Raw genomic sequence first — 22,940 nt, forward strand, 5'->3', positions numbered from 1 at the left:
TATATAAATTTTAGCAGCCGTTTCTAAAAACAGCGCATGTTTTTCTTCTTCTTTTTGACACCTTATTCTGGATTTGTCAGTGATTGAGAAGGGGTTGAAAGAGAGGTGAGAGAAAAATGAAATTATAATATATTCATTCATAAACCTCCTAGTTTGAGCTAAAAATAGCAAAAAGATCTTCGAGAAATGAGACGATGGATAAAGGTTTTGACAAGTCTAGGGGTGCGAGAATTTCAGGGTAATTTTGAAATTGATTTTTAAGAGAAGAGGAAAAAGAACAAGGTTCGAAAGTGATGACTGATGGAAGCAAGTGAATATCTGGTTAAAAAGTTCTCATATTTTATAGCGGAGAGATACGTAAAACGTGGGAGACAAAATGTACTTTTCTGACGTCGTCAGAAAGACTGACATTTTGAATAAAGGAAAAAATTTCAGATCGATAGAAAAAATGACCTGTACAAACACTATAATTTCGTAATTCTCATCACAAGCCGACACGAAAAAAGTTAAGAAAATTAGGACTGAACTGGACATAATCGAGTTTCTAAAATCGTTTTCCGGTTGTTCCGCAATCAGTCTAAAACTTCTCTGTGTACTGCTTTTTTCAGTCTCTCGTGTTCTCTATTTACCTATCCGTGTGGTTTCTTCTGTTTCTATTTTCATTTGCACACAATTCACATGGTCGTATTGATAACGGATTACTGATAAGACATCATAATCGAATTTTTCTAATACTTTAGTTTTTAATTTTTGTACGGTTTAGAACTTTGGTTGATCTGGTTTGAAAAAGCTTTTGGAACAAAAAATTAGGAACGGAAAGAATGGAAGAAGCGAAATCTATAAGTTATGAACAAAAGTTCAGATCTAAAACTAGCCGAAAGTTCATTGTATTAACTGACAAAGCCCTTCTGGTATTATGATCAACAATTTATCAGTTAACAACCTTTTAATTTGTTTGACCGGAACCGAGAAAAATTGGGTCACAGTTAAAAGTTAGAGGGTCATTCTACTACAGCTTTTACGGTAAATAAGTATAATTTCCAAAGCTTCAAAATTAAGTTATTTTTAGTTTAGAAACTTTTCCGATTTTTACGGACAAAAGAGCTACGTAGTCTTTCGGGAGCTTTGGTTTTTTTGGCGGAAATCGAAGCAGTGACACAGGATGAGCATAAGTCATGTGAGCCCCATCCAGGCGGCGGCCTTTTTCAAAAAACGTTTTACTTTTGCTTTCGAAACCTCACTTACCGGTGATATCTACTGGAAAAAACAACTGAAAACCGACTTTCGACGACATTTTACATTCGAATGAAGGCTCGAGGAATTCAGAAAAATGGCGAGGAATTGAATGAGAAGAAGAAAAGTGAGATGTCGAAAATACTTTTCTGCCTCAAAACTTGTGTTTTTGAGAGATGTCCATTCCATTTGAAATAGGAAAAAAGTGAAGAAAAAACATACTTGAATTGACTCGAAGGTTATTCAAGAGCGGTTAAACCCAGAAGAAATGGACATTCATGGTGTCTAGGCGTTTGTTTAATACTGATCTGTTTTTCCAAATCAAGATCGGGTGTCAAATAGTTATTGTGATCTCAAAATGTATCGCTGGACGTCCAATTAGCAACAATAATATGACTTTTGAATGTAGAATAAAAACTAACAGTCTAAAAAACTGAAAAAGGAACTCTGCGTTCGGGGGAATCGAACCCCCGTCGAATGCTTGGAAGGCATCCATATGGACCATTACACCATTACACCACTGATCATTACACCACCCTCTATACACTTTGAGCTTAACTATCTCGGTTCCTGTAAGAGAAATCCAAAATCTATCAACTGATAAAATGTTTATGATAATATCAAAAAACTTTCGCAATTTGCAAATCTCCTTTATTTTCGACCAACATTGAGATAATCAAGCTCAAATTGCAAGTACGGTATTTTCCGTTTCAAGTTATTTTAGAAGTTTTGAAAATTCTTTTGAGTTTCTTCTTTATCTTTTTTGTTGTGAGTATGTTTATCTTTCTGCAAATTTTAATGAGATACACTTTTTTTTTGGTCCGTTTTGGGCCTAAAACCCCAAAAGAAAAGTTCCCTCAATTTTGAAGTAGATAGGAAATTCAGATTCACTAAGTAGGTCTTCGCAATATTTGACCTTCTCTTCATCCAGATTTAGTCTTGGGAAAAGTTCTGCAGACTTTGCACCTTTTTTCTGTTTAAAAAGTCAACTACCATCAAAAATGTGTCAAAAATCAAAGAAACTTACACGTAAACAAGCACACATATTTCCCTCTTCTTTTTCTCCATCTGTAACTTCCTGGATTCGAGAAGTCGGTCGGATTTATCTCTCACTGCTTTTTCTCGTGAATCGCCACCTTACTACTTCTTCTCCTTATAGTTTTCCTCTTCAACCTCTACATATATGGATAGACGAGCAAAAAACATCCCCCATTTCTATTGGGACATTCGGTTGAGAAATGAATGAAGTGGATTGCAAAAAAAAGGAAGAAACCCGGAGAATAAGAAGTCGGAAGGTCCCAAAAACTTCTTAAAAGAGGAAGAAATTGTGGAGGAGGAGGAACAAGAAAACAACGGCGCCTATGGTCCTTCAGATCACGCATCAACGGATCCCAGTGTCCACGAGTTGAGCCATAATTTATTAAATAACAAAAATGGATCGATACTTCGAGACAGGCTCCGAGAGCAAAAAGATAAGAAGAGTTATAAGGAACAGCTTTACATGTACACAATAAGGAATCTCTAATTGGAAACAAACCGAGAAGTTGTATCACTTGGGAGTGCTACCACAAGAAGAAACCTGAAGTGTCAGTCTAGACATGCGCGGCTGTTTACTTCTATCGCGGCGACACCTATCTCATTGCCTTCAACGCAGGAGAAAATTGTTGCCCTGGTGGTCGAGTGGGGAACGCTCGCGTTTTTCGCTCAACAGGTCAGTAGTTCGATACCTCTCAAGGGCTGAGGATTACTAATTTCCAGTATTTCCATGACTGTCAGTGAATTCAACCATTCCGCGTATGAAGCTCTTCTTTTTTCAGTTTTTAGGTGAAATGAAAACTTACGGTCTTCCCGATTCATATACATCCTTTCGACCTGTGTGCAGCGGGAAGACGACAGACAGATGTCAGTCGCCTTGTTTTATCATTCGTATGTGGAATATGGGAGATGGAATGGAGGTCTAGGAATGGAATAGTAAGAACAACAAAAAACGATGGGTAAGAAAGTAAGGTTGGAAAACAGAAACGAGAAAAAAACAAGGAGAATGAGAAAATGAGGAGTGAAAGAAAAGGAAACACTTTTCTGGAGCATACAGCGAAACTTGTGCTCTCCCATTGAAAAAACAGGCAAAAAGGGGAAGGAAAAGGAAGAAAAGTGGGCGTGTCCTGACAGAGGCCTAACTAATTATGCTAAAGCTAGAAAAAGAGAGAGGAGGAGAGAGAAGGCGACATACACATAAGACGAGCATGCCCACAATTATAATAATTCTTCCGGAAAAAATGAAACAAGAAAAAGGACAAGTGGGGTGTGGGACGAGACGGAGATAGTCAGAAAACTTTTGCTAAGTAAGTAGGCCTTTGGAGGAGTAAGGATGAGCTGTTTCTGTTCTAAGAAACTCGATTTTTGAGTGGGTTGTGTTGTTGAAACATCATTTATCAAACATCAGCTGGAAGAGGATCAGAAGGTGTTGGATCTCGAATTTCTGATGGATCGGATGTCATAATGTCAAAAAATATGAGAAAAGACTACAGAATTGATAGTTGTCCTAAAAGGTTATTTCAGGAAATAATTTCATTTCGAATAGATAGTCATCAGATTTGATTTCGAGATTCCAATTGAAATACCCTAAATATATGTATATCTTGTATTGTAACAATTTTCTTTTTTAAACTAGAAAGTTTTCAGGGGTGTTCGGAATGGATTTCGGAATTTTGGAAATTCCGATTGGAATCTTCCAAAAGTTTTTTTTATTGGATTAGATTTTTTGCACTACGGTATATCACAGATGCACTCGAAAAGGTTTTTATCTGCGTTTTTGAAAGTTGTGTGAATTTTTCACCAAGTTTTTGCATTTTGTGATGAGAAAATAGGATTTATATATTAAAACTTGAATTGGGGAATTGCGAAGTTACGAAAAATTCCGGAAAGGCTATTCCGAACATCCCTGCAGTTTTCCAGCACATTTTCAAAAGTTCAAAAAATTATATCAACTTTCTAATAGTCATTTAGAAACAGATACATTTAGCCGAAAACAAGCAGACCTGACAAATCAGATGAATTCGTGATGGCTAAACTGAAAGAAGGCATACTTTCTTCCATGACGGCCCCCCGCAATTAAATGCGTGTGAATTTAAATAAAATTTTTAAGGATAATCACGTAATTTTCAAGAAAAACTGAGTTTCTCAAATCAAAAAACTACAAAAAAGATAATATTTTCCTCACGTAAATATTCGCGGGGGGGGGGGGGGGGGGTGAGCCCCCCGGGTGGGTGCGGACGGGTGAATCGCCCCCCGGGTGGGTGCGGACGGGTGAATCGCCCCCCCCCCCAAATGGAAACCCTGATCTGGAAAAAGGTCATTTCTCAATCACTCTCCCCTTTTACCGCTAGTCATTGTATTTTTATCGCACCTTCCATTTCCCTTTTTCCCCTATTTTTATTGTTTTCTTTCCTCTCATCTATCCCATTTCATGCTATGGTTTTTCTTTAACTGAAAATGAAGAGGAAAACCATGAGAAGAGATAGAAAAGTGAGAAGAGGAAGACGATAAAAATGCGAAACGGGAGGTGGTGGCGTGATGAAAAATTTATGACCAGGAACGGGAATAACGACGGATTTTTTTCGAGAATAAGGAAAAGAAGAAGATAGAAAATGAAAATGAGAGCATGATGATAGAGAAGAAAAAAAATATATATGTGAAGGACATATTTTTCAGGTTTTCTCAGGGTCGGATATTAATTATTGATATGAAATAGGGCCAAAAATGACCCAATAACGTTCTCTGAAGAGATAATTATTTTTAAAATGTTACATGAAAAGATTATTGTAGATTACGGTAGAAATGCTACTTCGGGTCTCCAATGTTTTCATAAAATAAGATACCGTAATCTTATCCTCAAAGTTTTGAGCATTCTGAGATTTGCGAAGAAAGAAAAACTCGATATCATCTGCGACTGCTGTAACATTAATCCTAATTTTTGTTCTGAGAAATCTCAAAGAGTACCGAGAATTTCGGAAAATCTCCAAAAAATGCAAAATTAAACAAAATTAGATTCTAGAAAGTTCCGGAAATTCTGATATTTGAAATATGGAAAATTAAATGTCAAGGATTCAGAGAGTTTTCCAAATTTTAGAATTTGATTTTTATAAAAACTTTGCGATTTTTAAAAATTTAAAAATTTAAAAAATTTTAAAATCTGAAAAATCGTTCAGTTTTGTTGAAAATGTTGATTTTCCGATTTCTAGAAATTGGAGTTTTAAAAAATTCTCCAAAACTCTAATTTTCAAATATTAGGAAAGTCTGAGAAACAGGAAATGGCAATTTCTATGATGGTCCGATATTTCTCAAAAATCACTCTAAACTGCTGGAGATTAATTTAGGATATTCTTAATTTGAGCAACTCTCTCCTTAAATGATTTTTAAGCCTCAAAATCTAAAGAAAAACAAGCATCATTAATGTATGCAAAAGAAAATAAATCTTAAAAAACGATGACTGGTCAGATGGCCAAGAACAATTGGTATTAGAGTACATCATCTCTCGCGGGTTTCTGCTAGACTAGAACACAGAAAGAACTAAAAATATATATTTAGGTTCAGATGAGCTCTAGATCAAAAATTGTAGAAATCTAGGTCTGGCAAGAACTGTACCAAAAAAACGATTATCTTTCGAAACGTATGTTTGTGTGGGTGTTTCCACAAAAAACTATTTCATAAAACATATACACAAATAGAGAAAAAATGTGTGATATTTATGTGTATGGAATTTTCAATTTTTTTCTCATCTCCCGAGCATCGTTGTTGGTGCGCAACAGGCGACAAAGAATGGATTGATGGAAAATTGGAAACGATGTCCCCGTTTTTTATACAAATGGAAAACGAGTAGGAGGAATGGGAATAAGAAAAAAAATAGAACCCGAAATGGTGGAAGAGAGTATGGAAAATTTTGAATTTTTTGGTTGGGAATGAGAAACGAGTGGATGCGGAAACTGATCATACTTTCTTTTTTGAATTGATGTGAATTGTCAGAATCGAAGTTCTTCGAAACTCCACCGATCCAGGCACAGACCGAGAGAATCATTACAGTACTACAAATGTATATCGTCTTCTAAGTGAATGACACACCGTAAAACCTGTAATAGAAACCTCTCACTGTCAAGTTTGAGCTTATTTTTTGGCTTCTAGACAAGATATCAAATTGTGTCAACTGATAAAATGTTTGTGATGTTATGGTAAACAATTTATGTTGACAACTTTGCTATATCATTGACAGGAACAGAGAAAAATTAACTCAAAATTAAGAGCATAAGATGCCAGGTTTTACGCTATACATCAGACCTATTTAGAGTAGACAGAACTCATTAACAAATATTTACTGAAAAATATATTGATTCAAAAAATTAGGTTAGCTAATCAAATCTAAACCGATTTTCAAAGGCCGAAACAAAAGATCTGACTCCAAATGGCACGGAGGGAGGTACCAAAAACAATAATGGATTCACCGAATCGAGCAAAAAACCTTTTCCTCCTATTCACTCTTCCTCCAGAAAAAAAACGCGTCAAATGTCAGGCTATACATTCACATACATCCCACACTCACTTTGCTTTTGCCCTATTCTCCCCGCCCTTTTTCACCCCGTAAAATCGCCCTGGGGTGGAGAAGAAGAAGGACCAAAAAGAGTCTCTCTTCTGTGCGCTTTTTTTTTCGAAATATGAGAACACCGGGTGCCGTATTTGGGGAAGAGCCAAGTGGGGGAAAATGCGCATAAGAGGAGAAGAAGAAGCACAGAATAGCAATTTCCGGATGGACAACCGAAAGGAGAGAGGTGGTTCCAGAAGTTTTTCCTTCTTTTACTGAAAAAAGAAGAATGCGAAAAAATGCTTTTAGACGGGAGGAGTAACTCTGAAGATTCGAGATTCGTACAGGCAGATCTATGCAAATGTGCTCTAAGGAAATGCGGTAAATTGTGGTGTTAGAGAGATTGATGATGATGTTGGAAAGCCATCACTAAACCATCACTTCCGGTGTAACAGAGGCAAATGCAGTATTCCTCTATTTCCATTTATGTTAATTTCCATCTGATAGCAGCAAACACAAAATAAGAAAATGCAATACATAGTTTTCTGATCAATAAATACTCTTTTTAAAAACATGTTATGATTCATTATCAACATTTAAAAAATAAACAAGTCTACTAGTAGAAAGTTGGAATTTGGTTTTTTCTCTCTCGGATCTGAAGCGAACGAAAATCAGATTACCGCCTGAAACATGCAGATCTACGACGAGCTGAAGGGAGGGAGAGAGGAACAAATTGAGCATATTGGATTATATATTTTTTCTTCTCTAGTATAAATGATGACGAGAACTTGAGAAGACGGAAGGAGTACTGAATTCGTCCAGCCGGAAAAAAACTTGTTGAAAAAAAAACAGAAGCGATCGAGCAAAAAAAGAAAAAGGAATTCTGCGTTCGGGGGGAATCGAACCCCCGTCGAATGCTTGGAAGGCATCCATGCTGACCATTACACCACGAACGCGGATGGTTTCCTTATGTTTCGAATGCATACACATGCTACTAGTGGGGAAGGGTGATAAGAGAGAAGGAGGCTTGTGATAAGGGAGTGATGGATAGAAATGAAGAAGCGGTATGGGTATCCAGTCTGCCAATAATCCGTATTCCCAGTTTGAAGTAGTTTTGAAGTTTGACATAATCAGAATCGTACTTTACTCAAACCTAGTTGAAATTAGGATACCCAAGAGAATCAGGATATGATCATGAAAATAGGAAAAGTGTACTTAAAAATCATCTCGTACGGATTCAATTGCACTTTTGAGAGATTAACCTCAATTCTTTCATGACATGTTATATAATTCATATATGACCAACAGAGAAAATTATTTTCAAAAAAGCGAATTGGTTCTTTTTGCTTCCGGGATTCCTCAAAATGTATAAAGAAAAGTAGCCTTTAGGCTTTTGTCCCACGAAGAATGTCCAGATAAGAAAATCCCAAGAGGCTAGTTTTACAAAAAACAGCTTCATCTTGCTCTTGCAAAACTGGACACATGAGGAATCAGAAAGGAAATGAAGGAATTGGAAGAAGAAATTGTTTCAAACAGAGGAAATTAAAATGGTGAGAGAGATAGTAAGAACATCTTGAATATTCAATCAACTTTCTTTTTGGAGTTTGGAACGAAAGGAAATTGGAGTGACAGGGACGATAGCTACGAATGGAGGAATAAAATACGACGAAGAATAAATATGAATAGTGGGGTATTTTATTGCTCCACTATTCTTCCATAAAACTTTTCGTTTCGGTAATTGCCGCCCACTAAAACCTTAGGTTACTGTAGGTGAAAGCGTTTAGAAAGAAAGAAGTTTTCTTGTTGCTTCAGAAAATAAAACGAGATAATTGCTTGAGGGTGATTCAGAATCTTGGAGAGTCAGAATTCGAAATTACATTTTTTGCGAGAGGTGCTAGTTAAAAAAAAACCAAATTTTGTAAAAGTTGTTCAATTTGAGCTTCAATAAAGGATACCGTAAAATCTGTGGGCTCTTAACTTTTAACTTTGAGCCAATTTTCTCGATTTCTGTCCAAGATATAGGAAAGCTGTCAACTGATAAATTGTTTATCATAATATCAGAAGCGTTTGTCACGAATTGAGATAATTAAGCTCAAATATCAGTGTGGGTGTTCTTCTACTATAGATTTCACTAGATTTCACGGTAGACTGTTCTGATTCTAAATGGAGCCAGAAAATCTTTAAGAAGTTCAGATTAGGGAGAATTGATAATTCCTGAAGATATTAGTCAGAAGTACTCGAAATGCTTTCAGATGAATGAAAAACGAATCCGAAAATCTGTCAAACTTTGTTGTCCAAATCAAACCATCCTTTTTTTTGGGGGAAGATTCAAAGATTATAGATTATGCCAGAGGTAAGATCCTCTCGAAAAAGTTCACATCTCACTCTGTTTTCCGTTCCTTCATATTTTGCAGGAACAAAAAATGAGGAAAAAAAACAGAACAACGGGATAATGGAACCAAGAAAAAAGTCATGAGGAAGAGATGATGAGTCTACTGTGATGGGATATTGTGTTCCAGACAGCACCGTGGTGGTGGTCTGAAAAAACCAGAATGTGGAAGGATGAATGGAAAAACAACGGGAGGAATGTCTCATCGCGTGACCTACTTCATCGGCTCTTCTGATTCTTCTTCAGGAGGATACTCTCACTTTTCCTAATTGGCTCTTCTCTAGACTCGTGTTTCATCGGGTGCCTTCTGACTTCGAGACTAGATTCAATTATTATTTTTTGTCAAGGCGGAGTTAAGTGAAAAACTAAAATTAACAGGATTCAGACAAGATGAGTCAGGAGAAAACTTTTTAAAAGTTCAGAGAATGCGAGAGAAGGATACATAGAACACCGGAAACACTCTAATAGAACGTCACCCCTAACTTTCAACTTTGTGCCAGTTTATCTTGGTTCCTGTGAAAGATATCAAATAGTTATCAACTGATAAATTTTTCACCATATTATCAGAAGTGTTTTGTCAGTTGACACATTTTTGACATCTTGCAGAAGAGCCATGATAAATTAGCTCAAACATTTTACATCATGGGGGCCCTTCTAATACAGGTTTTACGGTATATAGAATATGAGTCTGGGGAGGGATTAAGGCTTCCATCTCGCTCGGTCGAAAATCGCCGACCCAACCGACCGATAGCCGACCGAGCTGACCGATTTCGTGCCTTTGCGCATAAAAACACGAATTTTGCGTACGAAGCACTTTATTTTACGACAAACGAGGCTTTTAATGAATTGTTTGTCGTAAAATACAATGCAGCGTATGCAAACACGTTGACGCGCAAATGCACGAAAACGGTCGGCGCGCCGACCGATCGGTCAGTTCGGTCGGCTGTCGGTCGGCGGGGTCGGTGGTCGGTCGGTCGGCTAAATTTCCCGACCGAATGGAAGCCTTAGGAGGGATTTCAAGAAAAAATGACAATCGAGTTCTACAGTGATTATTTTCATTAAAATAGTTTTTTTACACATCGTTTTCTATTAGACCATACTTTTTAAAAATCTGAAATCAAAAAATTAGTAGACTCACCAATTTTGTCTCCATGTTGTGCATTGAAGAATGCTTCCGACAACTTTCGTACTATAAAAAATGAACCCGTCAGCATTGAATTCGACATTTTAAGACAATCTTTTTTCGTTTTTTGATGATAGTTCTGATGGTTTAAGATTACTGATCTGAAATCAAAGAGATCAAGATGAGAAGGAAAAAAAAATAAAGAGAATAAGAAAAAACCATGTGATTTTAAAAACGAAAGGCAAGAAAATTCAAGATTTGTAAATAGAATCAAAAAGAAAAAGGGAAAAGAGCTCAATTCCCTTGGTACCTTTTTTTCATGTAGAGCCGCTTCGACTTCCTATGAAAGTCAAGTATATTGGGGAAGTGGACCTTTTTCAAGACTTTTCAAATTTTCAGATACATATAAAGATATGGATGTTTTATAGATTTAGAGAAGATAGGCTCCTTTGATAGAGCACAATATAGATTTTCCTTACTGACTCATAAGGCTCGAATATTCCCGATTTCCCAATCTCGGGTGAAAATCGGCTCGAGGAGAGAACGCGATAAAATTGATGACCTCTCTCCGCAATGCATCTGCTCTTTCGTTTTTCAATTTCAAGAGGTTTGAAAAATGGAAAAGTGAAACAGAATCTAAACGACGAATAGAGAAAAAAGCGTATTAATTTTGCGGTGAGAATGAATGTTTTTTGTTTGGTTGGGTTTTTTCTGCGGGTGTGGATATGAAAGAGGAAGGAAATCTGATCGGATGGGAGCAAGAAGAATGGGTGAATGGGGTAGCGTTGGCAATTATGGATACCTGGTTTTTTGATGATTTGTTTACTCAGAATGGATTGAGCTTGAAACAAAACTTATCTGTTTTGATGTGTCAACCTTATTAGGACAAATTCAAACAAAGGTGGCTCTCATTCGAAGATACCGCTAAATCAGAACGTTTCTTTAATTCTTTCAAAGGGGGACCTACTACTAGAGGGATTCTTTCTAATACAGAATTTATGGTATTTAATATGGGATATGAATTTTATATGAAGGTTTCAAAAAATTTTCAAACAGAAGGTTCATTGTTATCTCCTTATCAATAAGCACTAAATTTCTGAAAACCTAGAATTAAAGCTTTAGAGCCTTCAAAAACCGTAAAATTCACATCAAATTTTTCTGGAATTTGCCCAAAATTTAAGAAATTTTGCCTATGGAGTTCTGAGAGTTATAGAAATAATTCCAATTTCCTTTTAGATCGGAAACTAAAAATTACAACGTTTTCTATGAGATTATGACATAGTTTAAATTTCAAAGAAGTTTATAAGGTTTCTTATTAGCAAATACGGATTCAAGGATCTGCATCAGAAAACGAATGAAAGTACTCAGATACCGCAAAACCTGTTGTAGAAGGGCCCCCACACTGACAAGTTTAAGCTCCATTATCTCAATTCAGAAAAAAAATCAAAACATGTAAAAAACTGATAAAAACTTCTAAAATTATGAGAAACAATTTATTAGTTAACAGTTTTCTTACATCTTTGACAGGAACCGAGAATAAAAGTTGGAGCCCTTCTATTACAGGTTTTACGGTAGATGAGAAAGCTGAGAGTTGACTTCAATTATATCGATTAGCAGGTGTTGGATTTACAAACATTTCAATAGAAAGCTCCTTCTATAAAAATCTGCTAATTTAAAATTTGAAGTCCTACTGATGACCCTATGATAATCGTAGGGATTCTAATCCTATGTATTCAGTTTGAACTAATTGTAATATGAAAAAAAAATCAAAATAGAATTCCTATAATGTATGAATACTCATGGAGAAGAAGAAGAAAAGGAGAAGAGGAAAATATAAAGTATGAGAGTAAGGAGTAGAAAATACCCGGCCGAACCCCAAAAAAAGAACGGAAAGACAATCCTTTTTGCTGATGTCTTCTCGTTTCCTCATGTTCCAAAAAAGGAAAAATATATTTTATTTTCATTCCACCATCTGTTGTTTCCCTTTTTTTGTTGGTTAGCGTATTATTATTGACATGAGTTTGGCGATTTGAAACAAGGAAGTTTAAAATTTTGAGGCAGCCAGAAAAAAAAACAGCCAGCCAAAAAAATGGAAAAGGGAAGACTCCCAAGGACCGAAAAAGGACAATTGCGAACTTAATGAGCCTTGACACTCTCATCTGTAATTTGCACTCATTCCAGAAGATGAATATACTGAGAAAGTACGGAGGAAAAGTTAAAAATATGCTTCTGTGCTCATACAATTGCTCGAAAGAAGCGTTTTTTATGTCTCTTGGCCCCCACGCCGTCCTTCTTGTCGTCGAAAATCAAATTTACATACTTTTGTGTGTATGAGTGCTTCTTTCTCTTTCTTCTTTCTTCCTTTTTTACATTCAAAATTACAATTTTCGAGAAGGCGCTTCATCTTTTTATTTCAAGTGCAAAGCTTGGAAATGATGGGACAGACTACTTGAAGTTTGTAGAAATGTCTAGACTGGTTGTGGAGTCAAGATGGAATCTAGCTGCCATGAGAAATCTGAAATTGATGCTTCTAAAAAATTATTTTTGAGTAACTCTTTTCTTTTTAGAAATATATTAACTTTGTGTGATCATGATTGTTTAAGTATGTCAAGATCGAGAAATTAGAGCATTTCCTGACTATGAGAAATGCAAATTTACTTTAAAACCTGTAATAGAAGGGCCCCTGACTCTAAACTTTGAGGCAATTTGTCTCGGTTCTGGTGAAAGATATAAGAAAGTTGTCAACTGATAAATTGTGTATCATAATATCAGAAGTGTTTTGTTAGTTGACATATGTTTGATTTTAATTTCAAAAACTACACATACAAATGGATTGGGTCTTGAAATGTATAAATCATAAATGGATGAAATCCTTTCCATATAATCTTAAACTACAGGAAATCTGGGGCATCATATATGGAATTTTGTAAGGATTTTGTAAGGACTTTATGAAGGTGTTCAACTTTTGCCAGAAAGTTCGAGTAACCTGCCGAGAACGATTAGTGCGTGTATGGGAAAAACAATGAACAGACACACCGTAAAACTTGTATTAGAAGGGCCCTTCTATGGTTTCAAGGTGTCTGCAGAGGGCCCTCCTTTTTTTTTGTTTTCGAACTTATCGGTAAAAAAATCGATGAATTCTTGTTCTAAATTTATCAAAATCTGTCTATTTCACCTAAATTTAAAAAATCAAAGTTGTGAGGGGTCGCTTCAAATCAATTAATCTCTTTATCAAATCTTCTCCCGGATTTCCTTTCCTGCCTTTGAGTACTCCCGTAGGCATTGTAAAAACTCAACAAAGCATCCCTCTTCCCGTTTTCCTTTTCAAAGAATGATGTCGAGAAATTCTGCTCTAGTCAGTCCACCAAATTATCTTCCGAGCCTTGTCGACGACTCCTCATCTTCTAAAAAACGACGAGCCCAAGATGACCGAATTGTTTGGTCGAGGGGGTACGAATTCGCTGAATTCCATCCTAATGAACTTGAGGAAAACGAGACGCAGAAGGAGAAACTTTAAGTGGAACCGAGTGGAGAATACACTCAAATATCATCTGTTCCCAAGAGATTTGGAAGAGATACACAGGTTCCAGAAATATTTCTGAAGGTGCTTATGAACAATTCTGTTAGAACAATATACCATTTTTTAGGTTTCTTTATATTTATTCCACGTGCGTTCCCTCCTATTTGACTCAAGTTTCTCAAAAAACCAGACAACAAAGTTTCAAAAAACAATGAATGAATAAGTCATCCGGCTGACCTTAAAACTTCAAATTCAGTTTTATTGAAAATCGTTTTTTAAATTTCTGATGAGTTGCAGTGAATCGATTTAAGCTTCACTAGAAGGATTTAATCCGTTTTTGTTAATGAGTCCGCGTCAGAATTCTAACTAACCGGATTATGTAAGAAAACGAAAGGATTCTCTTCTCTTGGATGGGATAAAGAGCACGCTCTAAAGTTCTCATGTTCTAATCACTAATTCATAGTTAAATATAACGGATATGCGGAGGCAAAGGATCGGCTCACTGAGAAGAAGAAGAAGAAGATCTGTGAGAAGAAGAAATAATAAAGGGAATTAGTTCATGCTTGATAGAACTTCCGATGAAAAACAAGGAAATTCTAATGGTAAATTAGGTGGAAACGAGATCCTTGTTGAGTTCACTTGGTCCGAAAGTTCAATTCTTGACTAGTCTGATTACAAAAGCTAAACCCAGGCTATCAAAAACAATTCAGAGGGATTCGGAGTGGCTTTTTTCGGAACTTTTCGGAATGTCGAAAACTTCGAGTTTAAAAATTTTGGAATTTCGAAGATTTGGAGTATTCCGATTGAAAAAAACTCCGGAAATTCCAAATTGCGGAATCCCACTTTCCCAACACAAAAGCCCCAAATTCGACAAACTGATTTCAAAAACGCAACAAAAACATTGAAAGTGATTCCGCTCGAGACCCACAAGAAAACTTTTCACTTGCCTTTTGAGATACCGTAGTTCAAAAAACTCCAATTCTGAAAAAAGAAAAAAAATATTCCTATCGGAATATCATTCTGATTTTTTTTCGGAAATCCGAATTCCGTTCCGAACATCACTAGAAAATTTTCCACAAAAGTTTTGATTTTGGTAGACCTTTTCTTAGAATTCTGTTTTCTCTTATTTCGTCTCTTCATTTGAAAATCTATTCATAATTCCGGAAGAAAAATCCAGATTCATTAAATTTATTTTCCATAAATTTGGTCAATAACATAGTCTGATATGCTGAAATTTCCTCTAACCAGGATCCCTTTTTTATGATGATGGGAAAAACTGCAAAAGTCAGTACGAACAGAGACTCTTTCTTTTCTTTCTGGTTCACTTAACAATGCGTTTTCTTTGCAAAAAAACGACGAAGCAAATCTCTCTGCTCAAAAATTCTATCACTCCCACGCACCTCCTTTTGAAACTATCCATTTAGTCTCGAATCCCTCGTTCTCTTCAATTTTAGGAAGAGATGAAAAAAAAAGTTAGATCTTTTTATCTCCATCAAATCATCGTGTTATCAAGAAGAAGATTAGGACGGATATCAGAGGAAAAAGAAGAAGAAGAAGAAGAAGAAGAAGAAGAAGAAGAAGAAGAAGAAGAAGAAGAAGAAGAAGAAGAAGAAGAAGAAGAAGAAGAAGAAGAAGAAGAAGAAGAAGAAGAAGAAGAAGAAGAAGAAGAAGAAGAAGTGGAGTGCCTTGTGATATACGCGCAATGATTGAGAATGATGTGCTCGGTGAGCAAAGGTAGAAGGATTGATAAGGATTAGGAGAAGGGAAAATGTTGGATGAGGTACGATACAAGATATGGAAATCGATGAAAAATTTTGGAGGATGAATAACACCGTTTCTGACTATTTTTGGATTGATAAACCAGATTAGATTTGATATCAGAAACCATCAGAACATCATCAAACCATCCCAGAACCAAATCAGAAGTTTTTTCCAAACAAGACTTACATCTAGTCGAAACCACAGGTAGATCCAACATAAAATGAGTGGAAGGTCTCCGGTCTGTAGTCCCACTTGTCGATGGTTCATCTGGATCAATCGGTTGATGTTTTGCCTGCTGACTTCTGGATGACCCGCTTCTGGAGTTTCGTGACGGTGCTCGACTGTCACGGCACAGACTGCCAATCATGCCGTTGTTGTTGGTTGAAGCGATACCACCTGAAAATTAAAAAAAATTTTTATTGATTTTTTCGATCAATCCGGGAAAGTTTTCAAAGTTTTTCCTTATCATCAAAATGTGATAGGTAATTCCGGCATTCAATAACGCGTGAATTCCGTACAACCTGTAATAGAAGGGTGCTCTAATTTTTAACTTCCAGCAAATTTGTCTCGTCCCTGTCAAAGATACAGTACCGGTTAATAAGATATACAAAACGTGTATTCAGTTGATTTTGATAATTTTCAAGAGACTGGAGCTTCGTTGTCAAGTTTCCTATCATTTTGACAATACAATTGACCTAGATTAAAAATTTTGCATTCACATATTTTTTTGGAAATTTCTACTTTTTCAGCAATTTGCCGATTTCTGACGGACACCTACAGGTTTTACGGTACTCCTATTATGAAACTCCTCACCATTCCCTAATCCTCATGAACACTTTTCAAAAATATATTCCAAAAGTCACATCATTTTTCTCTCATATATTTGCTGCTTTCCCATAGTTTCGTTAGCAAAAACCTCTTTTTCTCTCAAAGTTTACCACTAAAAAAACGTCATTGTTTTGCTTTTTTCTGTATATAAGTTGGTCTATAGGTTGTCTCCCTCTATTCTTGCTCTTTTTTCTTCTCATCTGGGCTCATTTGTGAGTGGGGATAGACCTCCTCATAAAGCACACACAAAACATAATATGGCCCTTTTCCGGTCTCTTCTTCATCCACAATTTGCCCTTCTTCTGTGGTCCCTGGTCACAGGCTTTAATGACTACAAAAAATGTGGTAACCTGATCTTGAGAACGTGGTTTTGGAAGAGGTTGATATTGGGTCCGGGAATGACATGGTGGAAGGCTTTCAGAAGAAGAAAAACAATATATTTTGCAACACGAAGAAGAATCCGAACACCCACACGACCATCAACCCATTGGATTTTCTAGGAGATACCCAGAAATGGATAGATTGTCGGGTTGATGGGAAGAAGAAGAAGAAGAAGAAGAAAATGTTTTGTTTCGTTTTTGTGCACATGTGAAAACGGCGGCGAGCCATTGGATATTCATGGTATTTGAATTCGGTGAAGAAGCCTTCCTTTTCTTTCTTGACAACACATCGAGAAGTTGCGGTTGGTTTTTGTGATCTATAGTACACCAAGGAAAATAACTTTTCAAAGTTCATGAATAAATCTGAAAAATCCTTTAAAGAATAGAATTCCGACAAGGTACTGTACATCAGGCATCAACATGATCTCATCTTGCCAATTGAATAAATTCTGAAGTTTCTAATTAGTCACGTAGTTTGAGGACCTCTTCTTCTATTCTGATTCAGAGTCCATGATTCCATACAATATTCTGCAGATGACATCTAGACAAGAGCTAGAGCAAGTGTGAAAGGAAAACAATGAAATCAGAATGTGCCGACGACCTTTTTCTGTTTGATTCTGAAGATGAGAGTCTCGTTCCGTCTATTTTCCCAAATACTTTTTTAACTAAAAAAGGGAAACCCCGGCACCGAACACAAGATGCAAGCCCACTTTTCTTTCATTTTGAATAGAGAAAATGAGACGGAGAATGAGAGAAAATGGGACTAGACAAACCGAGACGAGGATAATTGAATTTTCCCAATTTTTTCTCCCTCTCAACCCTAATATAAAGGCGCATCTATTGTTCGAATAATTGCTTTATCATTATTTTTATTCCAGAAGAAAATTTTACATTCAGATCTGGCGGGAGATTTAAAAATTCCGGCCAGTTTGGTCCCGATTTTCTAAACGAACGAAAATATGCACGCCCCGAAAAAAGTTAGCCTTCGTGCTCCCTTTTTGACTTTTTGACACAAAAATTCTGAATTAAAAATTCATGTGAAACCTTTAGTTTCTGTGCTTCTCTGCTTCTTCGAATCAATCATGGTTCCTCAATTTTTCAGATTTTCTAAAATCCGTGGGAACCTTTTACTTGGTTTCCGGGTTGTGTTCGCCCCCCCCCCCCAGAAAAGGAACACAAACAGTTGCTCAGCAAAAAAGAAAAACCGGATTTCCACATTTTTCTACGAATGTCTCTTTTTTCGAGCACCAGAATCGGGTGTTTTTCCAGATGAAGAGTTGACTTTAAGCCATAAATTTTCGCGTCGAAAGGTTTCTGAGAAGAAGATGAATTTGTTCGTTTTGGAGCGAAAAAAAGAAAAGCAACGGGATGAAAAGTTGGTTGTTGTCTGGATGCAAAAATTGCTTCTTTGTTTACGAAAAATCAGAAGAAATTGTTTTTTGGATGAAAAATACGATGAAGATTTTTTTGCATAACTTCCAGAAGAGCTTAGTGCTGACCTACATCTATTTCGAAAACAATTAAATCTGAGAAAATTCCCGGAACTAGATTTAAGAATTTCGCTCATTCTCATTCCCGCTTTATTCAAAATAATTACCTTCTGATCCTAATCCAAAATTTACTTTTCATTTTCAGAATCGAGAAAATGAAAATTTCTGAGTTCTATAATCCGGATATTCAAACACTCACAATCTCTTCGTAAGGATTTAATGATATTTTGATATTTCTTCCAAAAAAAATTACCATAATCCGTTGGCTCAATCGGAGATAGAGTGGCGGTCTGGGCGGTACAACAGCAAAGTCCACCAAGTTTTCGATTCCGAGATTTGCTCCGCGAGCCTCCGCTGTCGGTTGATCCGAGAAGTCCATCAGTGGTAGATGACGTGATTGCCACGTCTTCAAACGACGGTTTCTCAGTGATCACGATCGGCGTTTTCGATTTCTCAGCCTTCTCCGGCTTCTTCTTTTTTTGTTTACAATGCCGAAGCTTTGTCGATTTGGTCATTTTGGCATGAATACGTAGATGAAGGCGTTCCTCTCTTCATCAGAATAAAATAAAACAGAAATAGAAGATGTGAGGCAAAGAATCAGCTGTGTGACTACTAGATGACTCGGTATCACCTGGATTATGGTCCACACGAAGAAAATGAATAACAGTAATGAGCAATCTTTCGGATAGAGCAAGAGCAAGGGAGGAGATCTCTCCACTTGACACCAACAAGTCTCTCTTCCTTCTAGATTGTGTGATGGGGCGTGGTGGAAGCCCTGTTCTTGTGGCTCCGCCCACTATTCCGAGCAACACCAGGAGAGAGTGAGAGAGTCGCAGAAGAAGCACTGGCGCCCTGTCGCCGCGTCTCTATGAATGAAGTGTATGTGTATTCGCCTCACGGATTAATTATTCGGAGAAGAAGGAGAAGCGTGAGGATGATGATGATGAGCAGGAAGACTGGAGGACCGATGAAATGAAAACGAGAGTACTGGAGATGGACTGGGATAAGGAAGAGGAGAAGACTGGTAGAACTTGTGTGTCTACGTATGTTTCCCAATTGGTGCAATACTTCTGGGAGCAAAGGATAAATCTTTGAGATTGATTTCTGGCAAGGTAGAGGTCTTGTTTTTGATTAAAAATATATTTGGCTACATACTACGTAGTCCAAATAACTGAGCTATAATTTTTTTGAATTGTTTTTTGGGAATAATATTCCTAGGAATCTGAAGCTTCAGAATCGGGGGTGGGGGGGGGGGGTACCGTGATATAGACAATGGTAAGGGATTCATACCCAAAATAGATCGGTGTTCCCAATCTGCAGAAAAGGTGTTTCAGATGACGCGAATTTCATTTTCAGATGCTTTCAAAAATCAGCAGGTGAATAGCGCCTACACAAAAATAGATTGTTGAATTAGTGTTTTGGAGAATTTAGTGGAAAAAAAAGAAGCTAATGCCCAGAAAGAACTATAAACCTTATTCCAACCAGAAATATCAAATACGGTACCCTGTTTTGCAAAATTACCATTTCTGTCACTCCGATTTCCAATTCAAACTTCATTTTTCGACTGAGCAATCCAAAAAGCCTGTTCACTAAACGTCACATCAGCATTCGTCAATTTCAATATTCCATATGCGCATCCTTCGTTTTTTCCTTTTTTTTTCGTTTTCGTTTTCAATTTTTCAACTACCACTTGACAACCTAATGTGACACATCATGCTCTCTCCAAACTAAATTTAGCTAAAAACGAAAAATCTAAGCGACATGTGACTTGGAAACCATGCCCAAAAGCTAGAGAGTACCAGGAAAAAGAACAAAAGAAAAGTGTCTTAACCAGTGAAACGTATTTAGTAGAACATGAATGTGCATGTCGGAACCGAATGGCCTATAAAACATTTTTTTGCATCATCATCTTTTTTGGAATAATCGAAGGGCCTTAAGGGGCTTCTAAAGGATTTTAAAATCTATTTCAAACTTTTTCTAGAATCGTAAATTGTTACTGAGAAAAGAAATGGAAATAAAGTTTCATCGAACAATACGGGTCATGTACATCTTCATGAATTATTTTCGGACCTATGAGAGAATTGAGACGGCTCGTTTTACGCAATACCTTTTCTGCACTTTTCAAATATTTTATCGAATGGGGGAGACTATGGGAAGAAGGAAGAACATGCCGTGAAACCTGTAATAGAAGGGCCCTATAACTTTGAGGCCTTTTTTCTCGGTTTCTGTAAAATATATGAATGAGTTGTCCACTAATAAATTGCTTATCATAATGTCACTAAACTTTTATCAGTTGACTGATTTTCGATATCTTGCACAGAAATCGATATGATTGAACTCATACTCGACAGTGTGAAGGCCCTTTTATACAGTATTCAGATCTAATAGTCTAAAAAATTAAAGTTCATAAAAACATGTCAACTCTAATACATCATCACAGTAAAATCTAGTCGACCTACCGTCAAACATTTAGTAGAAGGGCCTCATACTGTAAACTTTGAGTGCAATTTTCTCAATCCAAATGCAAGATACTAAAATGAGGTCCACTGACAAAACATTTTTTATATTATTTTTAACAATTTATCAGTTGACAACTTTTTTTATAACTTTGACAGGAACCGAGTTAAAATAGCTCAGTGGAAAGTTAGGTGGCCATTCTATTACAGGTTTTACGGTAAATCTCTCATGCATGGGTGAGCAATTTTAATGGATCGACTCGGCTCTCGAGTCTTATTCTGAACGCGCCGACAAGATCTGATTGTGAAAAAAAAAACTTAAAAACCGGTTTGCTTAAATTCTATGACGTATGTAAAATAAATGAATGTGTGATAATGCATACGAACGCAGTCTTTTTTTTGTTCCTGATACCTCAGTACTCATCTCCTGGAATGAAACCCGATTGGTTACGGTAATTCTTCATACGTCGACTATTTCCGTATTTTGTGTCTTTGTAATTTTCGATTTACTATATTTTGTTCGATTCTAGTTCAATGTGATTAATGTTCATTTATTGAATTACTATGTTGTACACTGAAATCATTTTGTGTAAACTTTGTGCCTATTTTTACAGCAATCAGTTAAAAAATATATAGTGGTTTTAGACTTCCAGAGATAGTTGGCTTAATGGATGAAAGACTACATGTTCCATAAACTTTCAAATCCAGATTAAACCAGTATTTTCTCTTAGTTTATCTCTTAGTTTATATTTATTTATTATTAATTAGTTTATCAAGGTCTTCCTTTTCGTTAGTATGGGGGGAATCGTTAACAGGCATAGTTACATTTCCAGATGTGACTTGAAAAATGCTTCAATAATTTTTTATCGGATGCAACTGTTTTTTTCTGTATTTGTAATAAAGAATCAGAGAAAAAATTGTTTCAAATGTAACTTAAATTAAAAGTCAACCAAGATAATGCCGCATTCAAATAAATTTCAATTAAAGCTACAGTCTAGAATTTTTTTGGAATACTATTCTTAAAAATTAGGAACATTTTTGGTGATTACATTGCTCATACAATCGGATAAATTGTTTTTGAAATACAGTAAAACTTGTGCGTTGAAGCTGAATCATATCAATTCAAGATATCAAACATCAGTCACTAGTTAAAAACTTTTGATTTTAAGATTTTATTAGTTGACAACTATTCTATGTCTTTTACAGAAACCGAGATAAATTGCGTCGAATTTAAAAGTTATATGACCCTTCTATTACATGTTTTACGGTGGGTATGATACCAGCCTGTCTGGATTCTGCGATAACTATTGCAGCAAGAAGCGTGCGGAATTCTGATGATGCGGTGCTTTTAACCTTATAAGATTAATGATCGACAAATTCAAAAACATAGGAAGAATGAGTGAATAACAATTGTATATTTTTCCCTCTATTCTCAAATCAACATTTGTTGCCTTAACATTTTCCGGATTCTCTTCTGACGTCCTCACAATTCACGCATCCAAATAGCTTTTTGGAGTCTTTCAGATTTTGTTAAAAAACAATCAGAGGAGATAAACTTCTTTCTAGTTCTGTCTCAAAAATCCACGATTGAAAATTTGCAAATTGACTAACTGGACTAGTCATTTTGAGACACTCTTAGCATGACGAACACTCAGAAAAATGTGCATTTTCCTGTTTTTTCATGGAGAGGCAAAAACAGGAAGCATATTTTAGAATAAAATCAAATGGGAGCGAATCTGTGTTGGTACAAATTCTTTGATGTTATCATTATTATTTTTCTAACAGGTCTCCTAAAAATTTCCGTTCGCAGAATTACCGGACATAACAGACATCAATATGAGTACAATTTTCGAATTTTTTGAGTAATTTATTTTTAAGCAGTTGGTTTTTTTTTGGATATTTCTGGTTTGGGGATTCATGTTTATCACATTTAATTCAAAAAGAAATTTCATACTCACCTAGACTGGTACTTGATGCTGGCCTTGATAGAAACGGCATTCCCGACGATATATCTGGAAAAAGTAGTATGAAAACCTATTGAACTGCTCAAATATCCAAAATTCTGGAAAAAAACATGTCATCGTTTTAAAAAAGGTCATGACATTCTTGTCCTTTTTGAGGAGCGTTCTAGAGGATCGAAATTCAATTGTGTGGGATTGAGAGGAGAAAGGAAATTGTTGGAAACTTA

At 36.2% G+C, this 22,940-nt stretch overlaps 1 protein-coding gene and 2 non-coding genes across 3 annotated transcripts; all 3 read right to left on the reverse strand.

Annotated features, from left to right (window-relative positions):
• Positions 1-1,680: 1,680 nt before the first annotated feature.
• On the reverse strand, positions 1,681-1,752 carry CBG29044. The gene has a single exon. It is a non-coding gene (tRNA).
• A 5,937-nt stretch (positions 1,753-7,689) lies between these two features.
• Positions 7,690-7,761, reverse strand: CBG29103. Its single transcript has one exon. It is a non-coding gene (tRNA).
• A 7,829-nt stretch (positions 7,762-15,590) lies between these two features.
• On the reverse strand, positions 15,591-18,811 carry CBG16580 (the record flags this gene model as incomplete). Its single annotated transcript, XM_045244039.1, has 2 exons — positions 15,591-15,994; positions 18,550-18,811. 2 exons carry the CDS (start codon positions 18,809-18,811, stop codon positions 15,591-15,593), a joined length of 666 nt encoding a protein of 221 aa, XP_045096007.1.
• Between the last annotated feature and the right edge of the window lie 4,129 nt (positions 18,812-22,940).

This window comes from Caenorhabditis briggsae (genome assembly GCF_000004555.2).
Source record: "Caenorhabditis briggsae complete genome, chrIII, whole genome shotgun sequence".
NCBI lineage: Eukaryota > Metazoa > Nematoda > Chromadorea > Rhabditida > Rhabditidae > Caenorhabditis > Caenorhabditis briggsae.